We start from the raw sequence: 23,071 nt of genomic DNA, 5'->3' as shown, positions 1-23,071 counted from the left end.
GCATCTCAGGCAAGGGGGGATTCACGTCTACCCCTACCTGGACGATTGGTTGATCAGGGGGAGCTCTCCCGAGCAAGTCCTGGATCATCTTTCGATCGCCTGTCGCTCCCTTCACAGGCTGGGCTTCTCCCTCAATTTAAAGAAGTCCCATTTGACGCCAACGCAGCGGCTCCAGTACATCGGAGCAGTGCTCGACACTTCCCTGGGGCAGTGTTTTCCTCCCCAGGTGAGGGCTCTTCACATTCAGCAGATGGTGCACAAGTTTCAGCATGCCCAGACGCTCCCGGCGTTCGAGTTCTTGAGGTTGCTCGGCCTCATGGCATCCTGCATTCTTCTGGTGCCAGAGGCTCGCCTGCGGATGAGATCTTTGCAGTGGGCACTCAAGACGCAATGGTCGCAGTCCTCCGGCAGGATGTCGGACTCGATTCAGGTGCCGTCCTCGGTCGCCCGGGACCTTCTGTGGTGGGCCGTCGAAGGCAACTTGATGAAGGGGGCTCCATTTTGGCTTCCCTGGCCGGAGGTGACGATCGTGACGGATGCATCCCTCACGGGATGGGGAGCTCATGCCAACGGGCCGACAGTCAGCGGTCGTTGGTCTCCGTCGGAGTCCAGACTCCATATCAATCTGTTGGAGCTGAGGGCCGTCAGGCTAGCCCTGAAGGCTTTTCTGCCGTCTGTGCGAGGGAAGAATGTCCTGATCCTGACGGACAACACAGTGGCCATGCACTACCTCAACAAAAAGGGGGGGGCAGGGTCACTTCCTCTGTGCAGAGAGGCGATGCAGCTCGAGTTCTGGGCCATCCAGCAGGAAGTTTCGATCTCGGCAGTTCATCTGGCCGGTGCCGAAAACGTGACGGCGGACGCTCTGAGCAGGCAGAGCGCGATCTCTCATGAGTGGGAGTTGGCTCAGGAGATTCTCCTGGAGATCTTCGCCCTTTGGGGGACCCCTCAAGTGGATCTCTTCGCCTCCAGTGTCAACCGGAAGTGCGAAAGGTTTTGCTCGCGGGAATTTCCTCCAGAAGGAGCCTTAGGAGACGCGTTCGTGGTGAAGTGGTCATTCCCGCTGCTGTACGCGTTTCCTCCAGTCCCCGTCATCCCGCAAGTGCTGCGGAGGTTACGGAAGTTCGGTTCCCGGATGATCCTCATTGCCCCGGCGTGGGCTCGGAGGACGTGGTACCCGGACCTTCTCGACTTATCCATCTGCCCTCCACGTCGTCTTCCCTACCGAGAAGATCTGCTCTCACGGGAGGGGGGTCAGGTTCTCCATCCAGAGGTCAGATCCCTCAACCTTCACGCTTGGTTTCTGTAAGGTTGAGGTATAAGGATTGGGACCTCCCTGAGGACGTGATGGAGGTGTTGCTTTCGGCCCGAAGGCCGGCAACAAAGTCTCTGTACCGTTGCCGTTGGCGTAAGTTCTGCGACTGGTGCAGAGTTCAGAATGTGGATCCTTTTGCATGTGACATCCCCATGGTTCTGTCCTTTTTACTTTCTTTGGCCCACAGGGGCTTGCAAGTGGGTACCGTTAAGGGTTACCTGGCGGCGCTGTCCATCTTTAAGCGCTCGTCTGAAGAGTGTTCTTACTTTAAAATCCCTTTGATTTCACAGTTCCTGAAAGGGCTCACTAATGTGTTCCCTCCGTCACCTTTCCTGGTGCCCGGTTGGGATTTAAACCTGGTTCTTAAGTTTCTTATGGGTGCTCCGTTTGAGCCTTTACATTCTTGCCCTTTGAGGCTGTTGACTCTGAAAACTGTGTTTTTAGTTGCGGTTACTTCCGCTCGCAGAGTGAGTGAGTTACAGGCGCTTTCAGTTAAGCCTCCCTTCACTGTATTTCACAAGGACAGGGTTGTCCTTAGAGTTCGTCCTTCTTTTCTTCCGAAGGTAGTGACGGAATTTCATTTGGCCCAGAAGGTTGTTCTTCCGGCATTCTATCCTCCTCCGCATCCTGGTAAGGAAGAGGAGAGGCTCCATAGGCTTGATCCTAGGAGAGCTTTAAGCTTTTATGTTTCACGCATGTCCCGGGTCAGAGTGGATGATCAACTCTTTATTGGTTACGCTGGTAAGCGTTTGGGGCAAGCTGTGACGAAACAGACTTTGTCTCGCTGGATTATTTTGGCCATCTCGGAGTGCTACCGTTTGGCGGGTAAGGACCCACCGGCTGGCTTGCGGGCCCATTCTACCAGGGGTATGGCTGCGTCTACTGCCCTGCAGAGGGGTGTTCCTATTCGCAACATCTGTGATGCAGCCACCTGGGCTTCAGTACATACATTTGTACGTCACTATTCCCTTGATTCCATCCGAGCACAGGATCTGGCCTTTGGCAAGGCGGTCCTTTGCTCTGCTATTTGATTGGCTATTCTACATTTTGATTCTAAATTCTTTCCCTCCTCCTTGCTTTGGTACTGCTTTGGGAGTCTGTCATAGATATGGAATACGTCGGAGGACCCAATCCCCTTGAAGAACAAGTTACTTTCTTACCTGGTAACGTTCTTTCGATGGGATGGTCCGACGACGTATTCCATATCGCTCCCGCCCGGCCTTCCCCGCTGCAGAATTTCTTTTGCGATTGCAGCTTACGTTCCGCAAGGCTTTGTGTCTGACTGGCAGTTGACTTATGTCACACGTTCTGGGGGAAAAAACTACAACTGAGGCTATGGGCGTCGTGCGTCCTACTTATCACATCGGATGACGTCGGACGTCGGAGGAGGTCCTCGACGACGGCGCATCGACGTCATCGATGCAGGACGCAGACGCCGAAAAAGTTTCCGAAGCAGCACAGCTGTGGTGATTACATGTCATAGATATGGAATACGTCGTCGGACCATCCCATCGAAAGAACGTTACCAGGTAAGAAAGTAACTTGTTCTTCTTTTGACTTTGGAGTCTGACAAACTCCATAGGCATCATATTTACATTGTCCCACAGCACCTTCAGTGTAGTGGCACATGTAAGTCTTTTAGATATCCCCAAGGTTTAAATACCTTCTTTTGGATAACTACTGTTTCCAAGGTCAGTGAGGTGAAATTGACTTTACTTACAATTATAACTTTCTAGACCCAGCACACACTATCTTATAATAGGGTGCTGGAGAGGTTACTCAGTATGCCCTTTGTCTAGCTTCTCATGTAACATTTTGATGTCACCCTTTCTACAATTAATGGCTGGTGGCAGTGGTTTACTTTTTACTACCATTATGTGCTTTTACCGTGGGCTGCGTTCGCATCTGCAGTAAGGAACTGCAGTAAGGTGCCCATTTTGTCAAAATGGCCACAGTCTTCTTTTTTCACCATTTCTTGTTGGAAAGGTCCTTCTTGAGATTTACTCTGCATGCCAAACCATGTTTGGTCCCTTTGTTTTGTCTTTGGCAGGATTCACTAGTGAAGCCCGCCTCTGACTCCAGAGTGTCTGGCAGGGGCAGGCAGTGAGGGAGGTGCCCGAAACACCCTGTGCTTAATCCCCTTGGTTACAGGAATGCACCCAAAGGTAATTGGCCATCTGGCTGTCCTTGGAGGACAGCCACCCTGCTGTGTGATTTGCAGCTAGGCTGCGATTGATTGGGAGAAACCTGCATAAGAGGCGAGGCTTTTTGCTTGGAAGGCAGTCGACCACTGGACGAAGGAATCTGAAGAAGAACTTGCAAGAGACACCTGCTGCAACTCCTGGACCGTTGGTTTGCCCGGTGAAGCCCTGCTGCAGTGCTGAAGCTCAAAATTCACCTCGACTAAAGGAGCCCTGCAAAGGACGACTCCTCCCCTTGGGTTGGTGGGACCAATCAACCCCAAGGCAAGCTCATCTGGACATCCTCTCGGAGCTGGCTGTACTTCCATTGCTGCTGCAGGAACCGATTGCCAGGGAAATGAACAACAGAATCGAGTGAGTGTCTTTAAGTCGCACCCGAGCTCCAGGAAGATCCTCCGGACTCCAAGAAGCAGGACTGACCAAGCCTGAGCCACCTCAACAGACTGCTGGACCCCAGATGTGAGGAAAGTCCATAGTGGTATCCGAGAACCGCGGTGGTGGTGTTTGCGAGAGATGCGAGGAGCTGAAACCGCGAAGTGCCGCTGATCTGAAGTTTGCCCATTGCTGCTGCCGACCTTCCATTAGTAGTGCAGGAGTCCCCAGATGTCCTCCCTCTTGTGCCCACGACTGAGGCCCAGGAACAACAGGATCTGCAGACCTACACAGGGACAGAAGCCAGCTGGAACCAATTTCTTAAAACCAAAGGTACTGTAAAACTAAGGGGACTTACCTCTTGTGTAGCCTTGCTAGCTCTCAGTTGAGACTTGACTTGGTTACTTTTACAGAGTTGCTTGCAGCTTTGCCCCTCACAAGCCACCCAGCTTGTGGCCCTACAGTGGTTTCATTTTCTAGAAAGACTTCTAAAACATTGTGCAAGACTTTTTTTACCCACCTACAAGAAGTGCTCCAGCACACCTAGACTTTTGCTAAATTAACATTGGCTGTACTGGCTCCCTGAAATACTCTTACCTCTGACTTGGTGCTTTATCTTTTCCTCCAGGAAATGGTTAATTTACTTTGCATTGGAGGGTGCAAAAGTACTCGCATGCTTAAGAATATTTGTTAACCTCTGTTTTCTTCCCTAAAACATTTTCTTTGACACCAAACTCAGTATTGCTCTAAATGTGCCAGTGATATATCAATGTCCACAGAGCCCTAGTTATTTAAGTCACCTGAGGGTGTAAGAACTGTCTTTGTGCCATCCCCCATAGGTATCTACTGATTTATTGAAACTGAGAGTGTGTATTTGAAGTGTAGATCCATCCTCTTGTATTTATTCTCTGCCCCATCCTACAAAAGCAGAGGAACGGTTCCATCAGCTGGACCTGGTGCGGGCTCTCAGTAATTTGTGTCTCGTACGAGGAACGCCAGGAAAATTGGCCAGCTTTTTGTGTATTATGCTGGTATCCATGTTGGCAGGGCTTTGACTAAACTGATCCTGTCAAGGTGGATCATGCTTTGTATATTGGAATGCTATGATCTTGCTGTAAATGATGTGCCTGAAGGCTTCCAAGCTAATTTTACCTGTCCCTGTCTTGGATGTCTGCCAAGCAGCAATGTGGGCTCCACTGCACCTGTTTGCAAAGCATTATTGCTTGGATTCCCACTCAGGCCAGACCGCCCGTTTCGGCAGGACTGTCCGGCAGAGTTCTCCGGTCTAGGTGTTGTCCTCTTGTTCTCCCAGATCCACATACTGCTATGGGAGTCCATCCATAGATGAGGAATCTGTGGGTGGAAGGAATCCATTAGAAGAACAAATTGCATAACTCTGTAATGTTCATTCTGATGGATGGTCCTCCAACTGATTCCTTGTTGCCCTCCCAACCTACACCTCTTTTGTTTGCTGATAGCTAGTTAATCTTCGGTTCCACAGTCGCTTCGTGTCGGAGTGCTAGAGAACAAGGGTTGAACTGTGGGCAGGGGGCGTGTTGCCTCGATATACACTGGTGCCAACATCATGTCTGGTGTGGGATGTGTTGAGTCATCTGGCGAAGGCGCTGAGGATACGCTCTGCACCCCATAGTGGCGGAAATGTTTCTGACGAACGGCTTCGCTAGGTGAGGAATCCATGGGAGGAACAGCCATCAAAAAGAGCATTACTGGGAAGCAAGTCATTTGTTCTTCACTTTTATCTTGTGCCTATAAGAGGTTTTGTTAAGGTCCGTGCCAATGGCTCATTTTGCAATAGTTGCCGGTGTAAACCACCTCTGGAGAGCACATGAGAGAGTGCAACTTCCTCCATTTTGTGATCTATCTATTGCCAATTTTTGCTTTGCACCAACATCAAGAGGAGTCCTCCGACTATGGGGGGAGTTAGGCACGGGCTGCAGGCAGCAAAAGGAGAGGGGGTTACTGTTGGAGTGTTTAAATAAGACAAGATTCTGCAGTCTGCAGCTCCCATCACCACTGTACAATTAACAAAGCGCCAAGGACCTCTTATTCTCAAGGTTATTGTAGTCTTTCGTTTGAGCATAGTTTGTAGTTCCCCACCCTAGCCCCTCCTCCTTTGTAGGAGTCTCCTGCATAGTTCCTGTCTGTCAAATGGAGGTAGTTATTATGGCCCTTATGTGGGTACTTCTGGGGCAGGTTTTTTTTACTCTCTGCATGGGTGATCACTACATGGACTGTACGCTGATGGACTAGCAAATGTCACTCTGGTCTAAGCTCAAATACCCTCTGTTCTGGTCCTGGTGATAAATTGCATACCTACTCAAATTCGGGGGATCGAGTGCATGAACGTCTTCCACCAATTCTAGTGCATGCTCACCATCACATGTGCGAGAGCACCCCAAATTGCTTGTCACAGGCTCTCGGCACTCCTCCTTTAGCCTGGATTCTAGTTTTGATACCTGTAGAATAGGGGCTCCATGCATTTTGTGAGAAACCTGAAGGTGCCTCACCCGCTAGTCCTCAGGGATCTGTCATCCAGGTGGCCAGGACACAGCCATCGCTTTTGGATCCAGTTCCTGGGAGTGGACCAGTGCGGGTGGATCACTTGTATGAGGGGTCTTCGGGGAGTGGGACAGGGACACTGAATGGTGAGATGCGGTATCCCCTTCCCTGTAACACCTTTTAGGATACTTAGGAACTCAACTTCCCCGACACCCCTTTCCCGACACAAACACTTTCTCACAGACAGCTCACTGTGAGAGAAAACAGACTAACACCCGAGCCATATACCTGACATGGAATTACTGATGATTACACACACCGAACTTCAATCACACTTCCCCACATGGATAAAAGGCAGAGCACGAAAGCACACTCTGAGCAAGGCAAAAAACACTAGGAAGCAGCAGTTTTAAGATGGCAGTTTAATACGAGGAGAAAGACTGCAAGACCAGAGCGGGTTGCAAGGAGGAAAGTGCCCTTGACCTTTTCAGAGGAAAACCTTTACTTTCACGAGCCTTCGAGAATAAGAAACATAAGATCTGGAATTAAAGCTGAAGAAACCTGAATTGTGTGGTGGAGATACCCGGGGCTCTCACGTGTCGATTGCCAAGGCGGGGAGGAGTGTTTGCCGCTGTGGTACTGTCCTTGGTTCCTACAACAAAGCAGCGCCAGTAAAGTCTGAACATCCGGTGAGTCGGGGAGACTGATGGCAGACTGGTCTGTCAGAACCAAGTTTGCAAGCAGCAACATTGTATGGAGAAATCTGAAGCGTATGTGACGAGCGACGCAAATGTAATTGAACAGCAAAGGAGTGACTGAACCTTTTGAAGCCAAAATAGATACCGTATAGAGTGGTGTGGTGCCACGTGGCTGCTCATTCGAAGGTCTGTTAGGTATCCAACTGAGAGGTGGCAAATGTATAAGCAATTGTGAAACCGATATTGTCCTGCAACGGGTCAAGCAAAACCCTGTGCACATTCAAAAGTCTTTGATAGCAAATACAAACTGAAATTGGTCCAAGCCCGCCTGAGGGAGACTTATTGCGTAAGAGGAAGGATCTGAGCCCGGCTAAGGGGGATCCGGGGTGAGCTGTGAGTCACCCGAGAAAGAATATTCTCTAAACATTGAAAAGGGGATCTTAGCCCGGCTGAGGGGAATCCAGGGTAAAGAATGAATTGCCTGAATTGAGTACTTGTAATAAGAAAGGAACGTTTTGTTTGTTTTGGTACATCAGGCTCTCTGAATCAAGAGACTTTGATAAGTAAAGAGACTTGGGCACAGAAGGCCCTGATGCTGGTACTTGAACTGTATCCTTGTGCCAAAGAAGCCAGAGATTGTGCTGTGCTCGAGTGAACCGCCTTGGCCCGTGCTGAAAACGTGGGGAAGGGAGGCCAACGGCCTGAACATCCTGACATATCATTTTGTAAATATTTCTTTCTTTTTCATAAACACTACCCCACACTATTTGTAATTAGAGGTAAGGATAGACTCCACTAGGACTGCATTATTATTTTTTGTTGGTCGTAGCTCGCTCCCATCTGTTGATTTAGGATTAACTGGGAGTTAATCACACCCTTGTTAAAGTTCAATAAACACCCTTGAACTGTGGTCCCTTGTGTCTGTCTTACTGTTGATACCGTACCTTCCTTACAGTACATTGTTGATTAGCTGTCCTCCCAGGAGACCCTCCCAGGCTAACTACCACAGTTCCTGGACTGAACCTCCTTTCACAATCCCACTACTCTGGAACTGCCTTCTTCTCCCCTGCAAAGTCAGGAGATTTCCGTCTCCTTTTATACAGTGATTACTGGAGTAATTGGGGTGGGAAGAGATCTGATTTGTGTGCCTGTTCTCTCCTTGGACTCTTGGGTTATGATAGGCCTTGTCGCTGGGGACCTGACTCCCTTCTATGTGTGTATGTCCTGCCCTCATTTCCAGGGAGGGGCATTGTCTAATGTTTTAGTCTGGCCTCTTTCAGGTAGGTGAAACATGGAGGCTTCGCGTGCTGGCATGCCACCTGCCTTGTTTGCAGGGAATTGGCCCTCTTCCCAATGTGCATGCATGAACAAGGGTAAGCAGTTCATGATTGGCCCTCCTTGACTCTGTTCTCAATGCACCAGGATTTGATATTGGACCAGGTTTGCTATCCATGTTGAGTTTCGTCCGGCTATCAAGTTCTGAACAAGGACTCCCACTCTATGCATGGATTTGCAAATTGTACCCAACTATTTGATCCTTGGAGAAATGGCTTTTGACTTTTTTACTATGAGATGCTTTTGGGTCATTTGACTGGTTTTAACCATAAATTGAGACATTTGTTGGTTTGTTCCTTTTTTGACAGACAGAGCCGGAATTTGAGTGTTTTTTTTTCCTAGACCTGCATACAGGTTGTCTTGCCAGTTAGTGAATGCTAAGTTAATTGTTATATTACCTTTGTTACAACCCTATTTTGTATTGCATGCTTTAGGCGGTGATGACCAGCGATTTTGCAGTTTCACTATTCAAACATCTCAGTAAGCTGCTTCTGGTTCACGGCCACTGGTGTTACACAAGACTTGCAAACATGGCTCTGTATTTTTTCTACAAAAATGTGGTATGTATTTTTATTAATCCTTTATTTAGGGATTAAGATTGATGATGGAAATCAATGTATATGACGGCTTAGTTATATTTAGGTCTACAAGTGATAGAAATAACCGCACTTAGATGTTAAAATGCGCACATGAAGGAAAAATAAAGAGGAGTGTCTGGAATCTTAAAATGCTGGTTGTGCTGATCTCATCTACCGGCTTTGCATAGATTTCTATTCATATGTTAAGACTTGATACAACATCATGAATTGACTAAAGATGTTGATTTTGCTTGCAGATTTGCCGGCCCGCCGGTTTCTATTTTTAAAGGCTTTATCAATTGTATAAACATTACAAACAACAACACGAAACAAACTAAAATAAAAGGTTACAAACAGGAATCAAAGAGGTTGTGTCCGAATATATGCTTTACAATATCGAACCAAGTGAGGCATGGACAGATATATATCCAAAAAGCCAGCGGCCTATGGGAAATGGACCACAGTTTTAAGTCAATACCTACAGAGGGTTTTTGGTGCATACAGTGATACGTGTGCCAATTGTGGCCAAAACAATGCTCACAGTTGTGTTTTTGAGAATGAGGGATATTTGGTTGACAAGATTGTGTCTTGTATTGTCTGAAGTACAATTTTTGGTTGTGTCGGTTTCTTTGCCAGGTAAACCAGAGAGGGTTTTTTTTGTCTACCAATCAGCAGTTCACATTTACCAAAGTGATATTTCTCTTTAAAGTGTATGAGCACAGGAGGAATCTGCCCCAGAGGCAGCTGTGGAGAATTCCCTAGACTGTCCTGGCTCTTGTTCTGCCTGACTCGAACGTGAACAGTTTATTTATTTGAATTTCTTTATACCATGCCACATGCACACATGCCTCAGGGCGCACACAAAGACAAAACACAGGACAGAATCAGATAGGCAACATAAAAATTCAGGTCAAGGTTGCATGGGCAGAGATAGCATTAAGCCCAATACTTAATCAGGCGAGTGGTTAAAGAGATGAGTCTTCAACCCTTTTTTAAAATCAATGGACGTATGAATGGTTCTAAGGGCAATCTGGAGTAAATTCCACACATTAGGGCCCAGTACATCAAAACTATGGCCACCTGCTTTTTCCAATCTGAAACGGGACTGTACGAGTCTGTTGATTTTATGATATGAGGGTACATGATGGAGTATAGTGTTGGAAGCGAGCAGACAGATAATTAGCCATGTTAAGGATACACTTATGAGTCAAGGCGAGGCGCTTATGAGTCACTCTATGCTTAACAGGAAGCCAATGTAGGTCTCGTCTTGCAGCTGTAACATGAGCATGTTTAGAGAGGTTAGTAATAGCACGAACAGCGCCATTCTAGGTAACCTGGAGAGAAGATGGAATGGTCAGAGCAGCCACTCAGAAGACTATTACAATAATCCAGGCGAGAGTTTACGAGAGCCGTAGCAAGGACGGCGGCATTCTCGTGCGTGACAAAAGGCCAGATATTACTGAGCAATTTATTAATAAGGCCACCGGAGCTCCGAACCTGCGCAACATGCTGTTTCATTGTTAGCTCGGAATCAAGAATGACGCTGAGAGTTTTCACCTTTTTTGCCACAGGGATGACCGCATTAAGAATGGTAAAGCAGTCGTACTCCCGGGGTAGGGTTTTGAGCTTTGGGGCAGTGGCCACAATGAGAAGTTCAGTGTTTTGTGTGATTAGTTCTACAGAGTTAATGGCCATCCACTCATGGATAGCGCTGTAGATTTTATTGATATCGGCTAGGTCTGCAGCATACTGCCCAGTGAGTTTCATAACAACCTGAGTGTCATCGGCATAGTTGGTGTACTGGACACCCAGGTCGTCTAACAATCTCAGTAGGGGAATACTGTAAATGTTAAACAGAGAAGGGGAAATGCACGACCCCTGAGGAACGCAACATGATATAGGAGCGGGCCTAGACTGAGCTTCCCCACTTAATAAACAAGCCAATCGTGGACCCAGAAAAGAAGAAATCCATTGTTTTTTTTTTTTTTTTTTTTCAAAACTTTATTTATATATTTTTCACAGTAATCAGTAGGCATAGCTCCAACAGGGAGCTGCCGAATGCAATACCCAACCTCAGTTCCCCCGCCCCTCCGCCCCCCATCCCCCATTTCCACAGTGTCTCTGAATGTTCCCGACCGTCGCCTTAGTCGAATGGAAGGTTTCTCGCCTTGTCCTCCCGCTTCTCTCTCCTATGGACACGTGTTCTGGGCGTTCGGATTATCTGAGTCTGAGGTAACAGACTTTTCCATCAGGTAGGTGATATATGGTCCCCAGATGTCAGGAGGGCGTGCGTGTAGAGGCAGCGTACGAATAAATTCGGTGTCCATATCCTGGCAATAAGCTATATCCTTCTCCCAGTCGGCTACTCTAGGGAGTGGGCCCCTGCCCCATGACATGGCTATTCTTCTTCGTGCTAGTACCATGAGAAGTGCTGCTAACTTGCGTGATGCTGGCTGCAGATGTCTTGTGAGGCCAAGAAGCGGGCCCAGCGGCAGGGGGGCCATCTCCTCTCCTATAATCTCAGATGTTGTTTGTATAACGGAGGACCAGAATTGCTGGACACCGGGGCAGACCCATGCCAAATGAAGAAAATCGGCGTTGGGACAAGCGCATCTCTCGCACTGAGCCGATGCCTCTGGGTGGTGCCTGCGTTTTTTGACGGGTGTGTAATATGTTTGGTGCACAAAATTGAAGTGGATTAGTTTGTAGCGAGAATTTAGCGCTACTTTTTGGGTTTGTCGAAGAATGTAGGCCCAGTCATCCTCATTAATTGGTTCCTGTAAAGCCGATTCCCACCTGCGTTGCACCTTAGGTTGGAGCTTTCTAGTGTCACTTACCAAGGTTTTGTACAGGGTTGACACCAGTCTACCCTCTCCTTGTGCTAATATTGTGTTATGAAGCAGCTCCCACGTGGGGGGTTGCTTTGGGAATGAGGGGAATAGCCCCTGTAGAGAGTGACGGAGTCTGAAATAGAGAAAGATGTCCAAGGATGTGTTCCCTCCCTTGTCCCTGGCCATTTGGGGGGTCAGAAAGGTGCCCTCTAGGAAGAGGTCTCCTAGCGTTTTTACTCCTATTTTGTCTACCCATAGCAGGAATACCTTTTCATTCGTGAGTGGGATGCCGGGGATAAATTTTATAGGTAGTATGGGGGAGAATCGTACAGCCACACCGTACTCACTAGCTATCTTCTTCCATATCGCATATGTGGATAGGACCGTGTTCAGCGTTTTATGCGGCACGGGGATGTGGCTAATTATGACTGCGGTTAGTAGATCGGGGGAGGCCAGGGCTCTTTCCACTTGTACATGTGGTCTTATGTAGTGGGTTGAGTACCAGTGGCTCAGGAATTGGGCCTGAGCCGCCCAATAATATTTCTCTATATCGGGGAGCGCCAGACCACCCTTCGATATTGGTAAAGTGAGTGTGTTGTATGCCACCCGAGCAGGCTTCCCCGCCCATATTAACTCTAGGATCGCGCTCTTGATTTTCGACAGAAAGGACTTGGGGAGAAGTAGGGGGATATTTGTGAAGAGATATAGGAGTTTGGGGAGAATAACCATTTTCGTCAGTGAGGTCCTGCCCCACAGCGTCAATGGGAGTGATTTCCATCTCTGAATACGTTCCTGTAATATCTGCAGTGTGGTTCCATAATTGTCTCTAAATATCTCGTGATAGTTACGTGACATCTTGATCCCCAGGTAGCGCACCTTTGAGGTTTCCCATTGGAACCCATGGTCGTCGGCGAACTCTGAGGTGCAAGGAGTCAGGGGGAATACTATTGATTTGGAGCGGTTGGTTTTCAGTCCTGACATCAACCCAAATTTTATCACCTCTCGCATTACGGGGTTAAGGTTAACTTGGGGGTCGCTGACGAACAACATGACGTCCGCGTAAAGGGAGACGATTAGCCTGTGAGGACCCAGTCTTAACCCTCGCTCTAACTGCTCGGCCCGTAACCTCGAGGCTAGGGGTTCCATCACCAGGGCGAAGATAAGGGCCGAAAGTGGGCAACCCTGTCTCGTTCCGCGTTCTAGTGTGATCCCCGATGATTTAGTGTTCCCTAGCGTGATGTATGAGCGTGGTTTGTTATAGAGCAGAGCTACCAGTTTCAGGAAGAAGTTACCCAGACCCATCTGCCTCAGTGTCGCGAACATGAAGGGCCACTCCACTGAGTCAAACGCCTTCTCGGCGTCTAGCAGTACCGCTATTGCCTGTTGTGTCGGGTCTATGGCTTCGATGACACCAAACAACCTCCTTATGCCGAACGTCGTGTTGCGCCCCGGGATGAACCCGGCTTGGTCACCTAGCACCAGTGCTGGCATCAGAGGGAGCAGTCTGGCCGCTAGAATTTTGGCCAAGATCTTGTTGTCCAGATTGATCAGTGAGATCGGCCTGTACGAGGCGCAGTTCTCTGTAGGTTTTCCGGGCTTGTGCAGCATCATCACGTTGGCCTCGCGCATCGTGGGGGGAAGTGCTCCTCGACCCACCGCCTCTTCGTAGACCTGCAAGAGGAGGGGGGCCACTATGTCCATGTGTGCCTTATAGAACTCGCCATTGAGCCCATCGGGACCGGGTGCTTTGGTGTTAGGTAGAGATTTGATTGCTGTCTGGATTTCTTCAAGTGAAATGGGCGCTTTCAGGGGTTCGCGCAAGTCTTGGCTTACCCAGTACAGTTCTGTGTCATTGAGGTATTCTTGTATCGCTTCGGGATCTGATGTTCCTTTTGAGCTGTACAGGTCTTGATAGAATTCCTGGAAGGCGTTGGAGATCTCCTCCTCCGTGTAAGACTTCTGTCCTAGCGCGTCCGTGACACATTCAATATGGGGTGGGACTTTGTCTATCGCTAATAGTCGGGCCAGCAGTGCACCTGGTTTTTGCCCCTCTCCGTACTGCCTGATCTGCTGTCTACGACCCAGGAACTTCAGTTCACGGTCTGCCGTCTCCTTAAATTTCAAGAGTTCTTTTTTAAGCTTGGCTTGGGTGCATGGATCTGGGGTATTGAGGAGATTCTGTTCCAATTCCTTCAAACGGTCCTCAATGTTGGACAGTTCCCTTCGGATCAGTTTTAGTACCCCATTTTCTTTAGTCAGGCAGATTCCTCTTACAAAGCACTTGAATGTTTCCCAAATGGTGCATGCGGAGTCGACCGAGTTTTGGTTGGTGTCTATGAAGGAGATTATTTCTTGTCGCAGTTCTGCTGCAAACACGGCATCTGTGAGTGACCCGGGTTTAAACCTCCAGTTGAGGCCTGGCACTGCTGCGCCCGCTAGAGTGGTCTCCAACACCACCATCGAATGGTCGGAGTAGGACCTTGGTAGGATCTGGCACGCGTCCCACCTAAAAGGGCTATGGGAAGATGCCAGGATATAATCGATTCTAGAACTGGTGTTGTGTACCGCTGATCGGAAGGTGTAGTCTCTGCTGTCCCGGTTGTGTCTTCTCCACATGTCGGAAAGGTTGAAGGCCCGACAAATCTCTCGAACTTGTGTACTGGCTTTAGACGGTTTTCCTGAAGTGTTGTGGGATCTGTCGAGCCTGGGGTCCAGTGTGGTATTGAGGTCGGCACCCCACACCACAGTCGACGCTTCGGTTGTGGCTAGGTGGGACATTATCCAGTTAAAGTTGTCAGGTCCATCTGTGTTTGGCGCATAAGAGTTGACCACCACCACTTCCTTTCCTGCGATTATTCCTTTCACCATTAGGGCCCTCCCTTCAGTGTCTTTCTTTGACTCGATGAAGCTAAAATTTGACCTTTTATCGATCAGGATCGCCACACCTCTGGCGAACGATGAGTAAGACGAGAAGTACCGATGGCATCCCCATGATCTGGCCCAATGTTGTTCCGACGAGGGCAGCAGGTGAGTCTCCTGGAGTATTGCAATGTTAATTTTGTGTCTCCGCAGATATTGGAGGATTCTCCTCATTTTCGTGGGCTGGTTGCCACCACGTATATTCCAGGTAGCGATATTCAACTTCGTCGCTGCCATCTATACGCGTCGATGTGGTCCTGTCGGGCCGGGGCCCGCGGAATTGGCTGGGGTCGCTTTCGGGGATGGGGCCAGGAAGACTTGGCGATTGTTAGGTATATAGTTCCTCGCATGACTGTCGTGGATCGGGGGTATGTGGGTTGAGGCGGCGTTGCTGAATTAACTTCCCTCCCCTGCACGGGCAACCCCCAACTGGCCCGTGGTAAACAGTCCCATAGTAACAAAACAACTTGCATTGCTGTGCTCGGGGCGCAAGTGGCCCTCCAAGAGGAGGTTAGCTCCCTTCCCCGGATTCGATAGTGGGCTGCGGTGGTCTTCCCTTGTCAGCCATGCAGTCACAAGCTGTCCCCTTGGGTGCCCTGTGAACGAATTTTACGGTGGATTTCTTCTCGGTCTCTCCCCCCTTTGTGGCCTTCCGTTGGAGGAGGCGGGCCTGCAGCCCGAGCGGTCCAGATAGTTGCTCGTCTCTTCTGGAGAGTTGAAAAACTGGGTCTTACCCTCGTGTTGGATTCGGAGTTTGGCCGGGTAGAGCATGGCGTATTGTATCTGGTTCTCTTGGAGCCTGCGCTTTACCGCCGTGAACGATCTTCTTTGCACTTGGACCGCCTGGGAGAAATCCGGGAAAAACTGAATCTTGTCGCCGTCGTACTGAAGATCTCCTTTCTTCCTGGCCGCCCGTAGGATGGCGTCCCGGTCTTTGTAGTTGAGCACTCTCGCTATGATTGGGCGAGGATTCGCCCCCGGGATCGGTCTGGTGTTGGGAATTCGATGGGCTCTCTCCACGACGAACAATTTAGACAGGATGTCCGTGCCGAAGAGGTCCACGCATAGTTTCTCAATGTAGTCCTCCATTTTTATGGTAAGTTGTTGTTCTCTAGCTCCAACGATCCTGATGTTGTTGCGTCGGGAGCGGCCCTCCAAGTCTTCGTTCTTGGCGTTTACCGCTTTCATTTGCACTTCTAGGGAGGCCACTCTGGATGTTAGGGCCACTGCCCCATCGTCGAGGTCCGACACCCTCTGCTCGACTGTGTCCAGTCTATCAGCGTGTTTGTCTAACCTATGCTGGAGCAGATCGACCTTGGAGGAGAGTGTGTCGAGTTTGCTTCCAAGACCGCCTATCCCGGCTTTTAGTTCTAGGAGGATTTCCCTGATGTCGAACCCGTGGGCCTCCTCCTCGTCCTGGGCCGCGGCCTGGATGGGAGACAGCGCTCTGCCATTTGAGGTGATTGGTTTGGTCGTGGAGCTGCCCTCAAAGCTTAGCTTCTTTTGAGCTCTGTCCATTTTCTTTGAAGTCGCCATTGATGCTCGCGTTGCGGGGGCCCTGATGGTAACGGGAAGTAGGCCCGGTTGATCCGTGCTTTGTTGCGCCGCTACCGGTGAGGATTCCCCCCAATGTTCCCCTTTGGATGGGAGTTTGTGGAGGCGGGGGTGACGCCGGATCCAGGCGTTGTCTACCGCTGGTTAACGGTTGCGCAGCCCGTTTGTTGGAGGCCCCGGGTCGGCTCGTGTGGACCCAGGCTTGCGGTCACCCGCGCCTCGCGCCTTCTCACAGGCTGGATATCACCCCGGGGTGTATGGACGATGGTGCACGGGGCGCGCGTACCTGGCCTTCGGCGTTCATTCGGGATGGCTCCTCCGAGACTCTGCAGGATGTTCCTCCGCCTTCGGCCCGCCCCGCCTCCAACTGCCTCGCGTCCGGCCCGTGCCTACGCTCCACTCGGACAGGGGTGGGGGATGGTTTCTCGTCGTCAAGGAATCGGGACCCAGCGTCCGAGGTTCGACGAAAGAGGTACTTCGTTCCGTTCAGAATCGCCTTGGCTACAAACTGGGGGTGGCAGCATACACATTGCCCATCGCAGATGTCTCGATTAGTCAGGATTTTAGGGGAGCTCCGCGGAGCTCACAGGGAGGCCGCCATCTTGGACGGCTCTCTAGCGCCCTCTCCCAAGAAGAAATCCATTGTGAAGCCAGACTGGAACAGCCCACTAGGGACTGTAACTGTTCCAGCAGAATGGCATGATCCACAAGATTGAAGGCGGAAGAGAGGTCTAAGAGCATCAGAATTGCAGGTTGGCCCTGGTGAACAATGTTAAGTAAATTAGCCTTGAGATCAAGCATGGCCGTCTCTGTGCCATGACGCGCTCTAAAGCCAGATTGGTGAGTCCCCAGGATGTCATTCTGTTCTAAGAAACACTGGATTTGTGAAGAGGCTACTTTATCAAGCATCTTAAGAAGAAACGTGATATTTGTAATGGGGCTGTAATTTTCTGTCACTAGGGGCTCAAGACCATCCTTCAATAGAGGGCTAATCCAAGTCTCTTTGCGAAGGGGGGGCACAGATCCCTCTGCGAATTAAAGATGGACAAATTTGGTAACCCAAGGATAGTGCACATCAATACATCTGATAAAAAGGTTGTAAGACAGATATTGTGCATTTAATTGAAATGCACCATTTAACTTAAAATCAATGGATGTGTTTCCAACACAGCAGCAGTTAAGTAAGGCGCCCTGGAAATGTGTAGGCATGGATAGAAAGGATGGGGCCAGTCTAGCCTGGTTGACACTGCTCTGGGCACTGTCCTTTATCAGCACTTGTGGGCATTCCAGCAGAATGCTCTTGTGCAGACAGCCACTGCCAGGTCTGGCAGCATCCCAGAGGTTTGAATTATCTGCTTAACTGTGCCAGTGGCAGGTTTAGAAGGAACTTGAGGGAGGCAGACTAGGTGGCAGGATGTGATGTTAGGGGAGACCTTCACGGGTGCGCTGCCAGGAAGACGCACCCTGCTTAGACAACACTCTAGGTAAAACATTTAGCCCATTGTTTGAATAATTGATGACTCTGAGATTTGCATCTGTGACCTGCAGGGTTACATGTAGATTTACACAGCCAGTCCACCAGAATGCAAGACTGTGAGTAGACAATGGGCCTCATTCCAAGTTTGGAGGTAATCATGGCGCTATTAGGACCTGCAAAAGAGGAAAGAAACCAGATATTAAAGACTTTACAACATTATGAACTGTGCTGAAAAGCTTACCTGGCAAGTCGCTCCTCGACCAGCATCGCCTCGGAATTCCACTTTCGGGGTGAACACTGCGACCTATGGGAAAGAAAAGACAACAGGTTAGCTATTAGCGCCATGACTACCTCCAATACCGGTACCGAGTCTGCCCTGGTTCAATGGGGACTTACCGGTCTATTCCGACCGTTGCGGGACCGTTAAGTCCCCATTGAAAAAGCCATTTCCCATTCCCATTTGAGCCCCCATAGGGCTCAATGGGAAGGCGCTAATAACGGTACCGCAAATTGCAGTACTGTTATTAGCTCTAAAGTCCCTTAACGGGTCCCGTCCATAACGCCTGGTAAAACTAAGGGTACTAAGGGTACTCGGAATAGGGTGCAAAGGGATTACCGGCACCGATGTCCTTACCGGTGCCCGGTACCCCTTTGCGCCCAACTCGTAATGAGGCCCAATATCTTGCAAAACTGTGAGAATAAGTGTGCTCAGGGCCCTCAAATAGATAATGTTCCAAGGGTTATTGAATGGTATTTTTATTTTAGTTTCATATAACACACAACAATAACATTTGACTGACCCAGAAAATAATGACATTCTGGTAACATCGTTGATATAAAATTACATTCCATTAAGTGGTTCCATCCAAGGGGCAATCTGTATCACAGCAAACAATACGAGAGGCCACCTTTGATATGGATAACAAATATTGTACGTATGGGCCCCATACATCTGGGGGTCTAGCATGTAGAGGAATAGTCCGAATAAATGCGAAGTCTAGATCATAATATGCAATATCCTCCATCCAGGATGTTCCCCTGGGATCACAGCCCTTCCATCATGCCATAGCTACCCCCCTGCGAGCCAGCTCTATGGGAAGCCCCACCAGTTTGCGCATTTGTCTCTGAAGGCCACTAGTGGGGCCCAGTAAAGTGTGAGAAACCTGAGGGTGTCTCACCAGCTAGTCCCGGAGATCTGTCGTCCAGGTGGCCAGGACACGGCCATCGCTATTGGATCCAGTTCCTGGGTGTGGACCAGTGGGGGAGAATCACCTGGATGAGGGGACTTCGGGGAGTGGAAGTTGGACACAGACTGGTGAGACATGGTACCCCCTTTCCTTCTAACATCTTTTCCCCATCCTACCCCGTAGGATGCTTAGAACCTCCACCCCCGCAGCCCCCTTTCCAACACAGTGAAAGACAGCAGACTAACACCAGAGCCATTTACCTGACATTTCCCAACACAAGGGTCAGGCAGAATTAGGCAATTGACAATAACCACACACACCTAACGGCCATTTCCCTTCCCCAGAGGGGAAGTAAGTAAACCCCCTCAGGCCTCCACAGGTTTTTCTGTTTTTGAACTGCTCTATGGTTGAGAGACTAGAGATGTCCTAGACATGCTCCGGGAAACTTGGAAAGAACGAGAAGAGGCTCCCATTCCCATCTCGCAAACCACCACCAGAATGCAGGAAAATATGAAATTGCTTCGAGATCTAGTCTGTACTCATATGGAAAAGGCCCAGAGCAAAAAAAAATCCACTTATGACAAAAAGGTGAGCTTACGATAATTCTCTATAGGACAGAAAGTACTGGTCATCCTACCCACCTCAGAAAACCAACTTGTCTCTAAGTGGTGTGGACCCTTTGAGATATTAGAACGAACGGGAACCTGTACTTATAAAGAAGCCCAACCAAACAGGAAACGGAAGGTCCATTTGTATCACATAAATCTCTCGAAAGAGTGGAAAGAGAACCAGTCAGCCACCCATGCCAAGTATTAACCTGTCTGGTTCCAGAGGGGTAGACTGTTAGGCAAAATCCTGTGCAGTTCCCTTGGGGAACACTACAGAGGTTTAGGACTACAGGTGAGAGCAATAAATCCCCTTTGGTATCAGTCTGTACCACAAAGATTTAGTTGGTAGCTGCGGCTGAGCAGTCAGACAGAACTCAAGAGGGAGATGAGCAGTATTCAGGGTTTACACAATAGGCCTGCAGTACTAAGGAACAAGGAAACACTGACCAAAGCTTTGTAGTAAAAAGAATATATATATTTATTTTATACACTTCTAGTTAAACACATCTATTACAGTACTTAAAGCAAGCAAAATTTGGTCAAAGAAAGTATACACAACTCCCTAGTTAAATAGTAGACAAGTTTGAGCAAGAGTGAAAACTGAGCAAAATGGCACAGTGAAAACCAAACACAAATGGCACTCTAGCAATTTCTCACAAGGGAGGGAAAGCACAAGTTATACAGAAATATCTTCTTACATACCCTAGCAACACTTCCCCTAAATTTGTGAACCAGTTTAAGCAAGGCAGTACATCAGTATAGAAAATACTTAAATGAAAACTGAGGTTTTCATTTCACAAGGTTTAAAGGTGGGGAGGAAAGGGTGGTTATAAGAAGTAGGTGCACCAACACAGTTCTAGTTGAGAAGCAATCTAGAGAAGGCAGTTCTAACAAATTTTGCCAGAGTCAGTAGGCCTGTTCCTGTGCCAGAGTCAGTGGTACAGGGCAAGGGCCCAGGTGTCACAACCCACAGCCAAAAAACCCTCTGGCAAGGCCATGGGCCAGGAGAGGTCTTGGCTCGGGTCTCCAATAAACTTAGGCATCCATTGCATAGGCCCTCTTGGAGCCGGTCCTGGCGCTGTTGGCGCAAGGCTCATACTTAATAAAGATATGTGTTAGGGAACTACTTTATTTAAAGTTGCTAGCCAACATGGAGGCATCCACATAGCTTGGCTCCTAGGAACCAAGCTATGCGGTATAGTGTTTTGGGTGTGGTAGCATAGGAACTACTTTACCTGGACTACTTTCTTGAAGCTATTTAAACCACACCCGACTTGGATAACACGTTTCGCGTTACTTTGCAATCCTGCAACGTGACGTTCACCGTGTCCAGCTATACCCGCGAACCTCGGAAAAACAGCACCTGTAAGGAGACAAAAAGAACTTTGCCAGCAGCAGCAGCAGCTTACCTGTAATTCTACCGGACCGATGGACCTGCAAAAGAGGAAAGAAACCAGATATTAAAGACTTTACAACATAACGAACTGTGCTGAAAAGCTTACCTGGCAAGTCGCCCCTCGACCAGCATCACCTCGGAATTCCACATTCTGGGTGAACACCGCGACCTATGGGAAAGAAAAGACAACAGGTTAGCAAAGGCAAGGCATCCCGGCGCGGCGCATAGCGCCTACTTACCGCATCATAGCGCTCATTACACGCCATCATTTGCCGGCGAGACTCAATTCAGCCAAAGCATCTCACTGGACTTCCGCACACCTAAGGAAGAGAAAGAGACATTTATTAAACCAAGAAAGGCATGCAAGAATAACAACAATATACAACAGCAATAAGACATACCTGAAAGACTCTAAACGGGCCGGCATCAGTGAAGTAACTAGATCGCATCCGCCCACAAAGGACAACGCGCCCCTGCCAAGAAGGCAGGACGGAGAGCACACCTGAATTAACAATAAGGTGAGGAGAGGCTCCAGAGGGGCTGAAGGCATAAGGGGTGGTGGGGGGCTGATTACCCCGGTTGGCCAGTCTTGAACCTAGCCCTCCTGTATTACAGGCAGAACTCCCCCGCTGGCCACATCTGGGAACCGCAGAGAAGGAAACCAGCGTCCCTACGGCTGGGTGGCGTCCCCGTGGATACCAGGTGAGTGTAACACCAGGAGCAAAATGTTCTTGTAGCTGGTTAATGATTTTGAAAAGGTGGATGCAGAAAGTGAAAGACAATGTTAAGAGAGAGGGGCTGCCAACCCATCAGGTAGGTAAAGGATTTAAAACACCTTTAGCTCTACCACGCAGAAAGGACGGCCTGGCGGAACAATGTACCTTTAAAATTAAGAAGTGGCTCCTGCGGTGGCGGTTGTACCTGGTAGTTCCTGCAGTTCGGGGGATCCAGCAGAGGAAGAGAGGCTCTCGTCGTGGAGGAAGGTTTGAGTTACTGCACTACCCAGGGATGAAACCAGCCGCGGTGCTGCCCGACGAATAAAAGGTACGCTCCTTTAAATTACGGTCCGGGTGGACTGGTGCCTGTCTATCCCCCTCTGAGTACAGGGTACTGGCGATTCAACCAAGACAGGTCCGGGAAGGTGATTGGCAAACTGGTTGGCCCCACCAGCTCAGGGGAAGAAGGCTTTTTGAGATGAAGATCTTCTCTCGTCGTGTGGAGAAAAGTGGTGAGACGCTGCAGCAGGGCTTCACCGGTAGTTCAGTCGTTGCAGATGTCTTTGGCTTCTCTCCTCTTCGGCTTCTTAGTTCCAGTGGCGACGTCTTGCCCTTCCAGTCCTCAGGACCCAGCTTTTATGCAAAAAGATACCCATTCATACAGCCTAGTACCCCCTTTCTTCTAACACCTGTCACTCACACAGTGGAGTGGTCATCGTGGCGGGAGACCCTCCAGCCTATCAGGATAGAGTGCAACATGGGTTGCTGAGGCAACCCTGTCCAGGGGTCCTACTCCCCCTCTCACACAATGGACCCATCCCAGACTCAGTGGCGCTGAAAGGAGGGCTTCTTGGCAGAAGCCCACCAAAAGGGCGAACAAAGGAGCCCCGACCTGGCTTAGGAGTTTAGAGAAAGACACGAGAAAGAAGTTATATTAAAGTTCTGGCAAATAAAACCTACCGGAGTAAAGTTAATTTTAAAATACACCAGCGGTATGTTAGAGGCTGTCAGAAAATGTAGTAGCCTCGAACAATGGGAAAATCCCATAGGAAAATATTTGCGGTCGAATATTTACGGTAGTAACCACTGCCACCAGCCAGAAACCTTTGAGAGAGGGACTGTACGGTACCCTCTCGAAAATGAACATAAGGGAACAACTATTAACCCTTTCCAGTACCTCCATTGTAAGATGGTTTGTACTGGTTTAGTTAATAAAAATGGACTAGTAAAGTCAATTGGGACTTTACATGCCCTGGGAGACAGTAGTCAGTCCCAGGGTATAGAGTCCATGTTTGAGGGTCGCTACGACACCCCTGTGTCACTGCACGGAGAGTGCTGTTTAACACATGTGAATAAAGATGGTT

The 23,071-nt window shown here is 49.1% G+C and overlaps 1 protein-coding gene across 2 annotated transcripts in view; it reads left to right on the top strand.

Moving 5' to 3' along the window:
• ATP10D (ATPase phospholipid transporting 10D (putative)) overlaps window positions 1-23,071 on the top strand; it is a 2,065,840-nt gene that overhangs the window by 1,585,301 nt on the left and 457,468 nt on the right. For both annotated transcript variants that reach the window (XM_069631716.1, XM_069631715.1), the window contains one exon: window positions 8,876-9,001. In XM_069631716.1, the coding sequence (XP_069487817.1) occupies window positions 8,876-9,001 (126 nt within the window). The remainder of the gene's footprint in view (window positions 1-8,875; window positions 9,002-23,071) is intronic.

The sequence above is a fragment of the Ambystoma mexicanum genome, chromosome 6q (genome assembly GCF_040938575.1).
Source record: "Ambystoma mexicanum isolate Mex_15411 chromosome 6q, UKY_AmexF1_1, whole genome shotgun sequence".
NCBI lineage: Eukaryota > Metazoa > Chordata > Amphibia > Caudata > Ambystomatidae > Ambystoma > Ambystoma mexicanum.
This window is presented reverse-complemented; position numbering and strand designations above follow the sequence as displayed.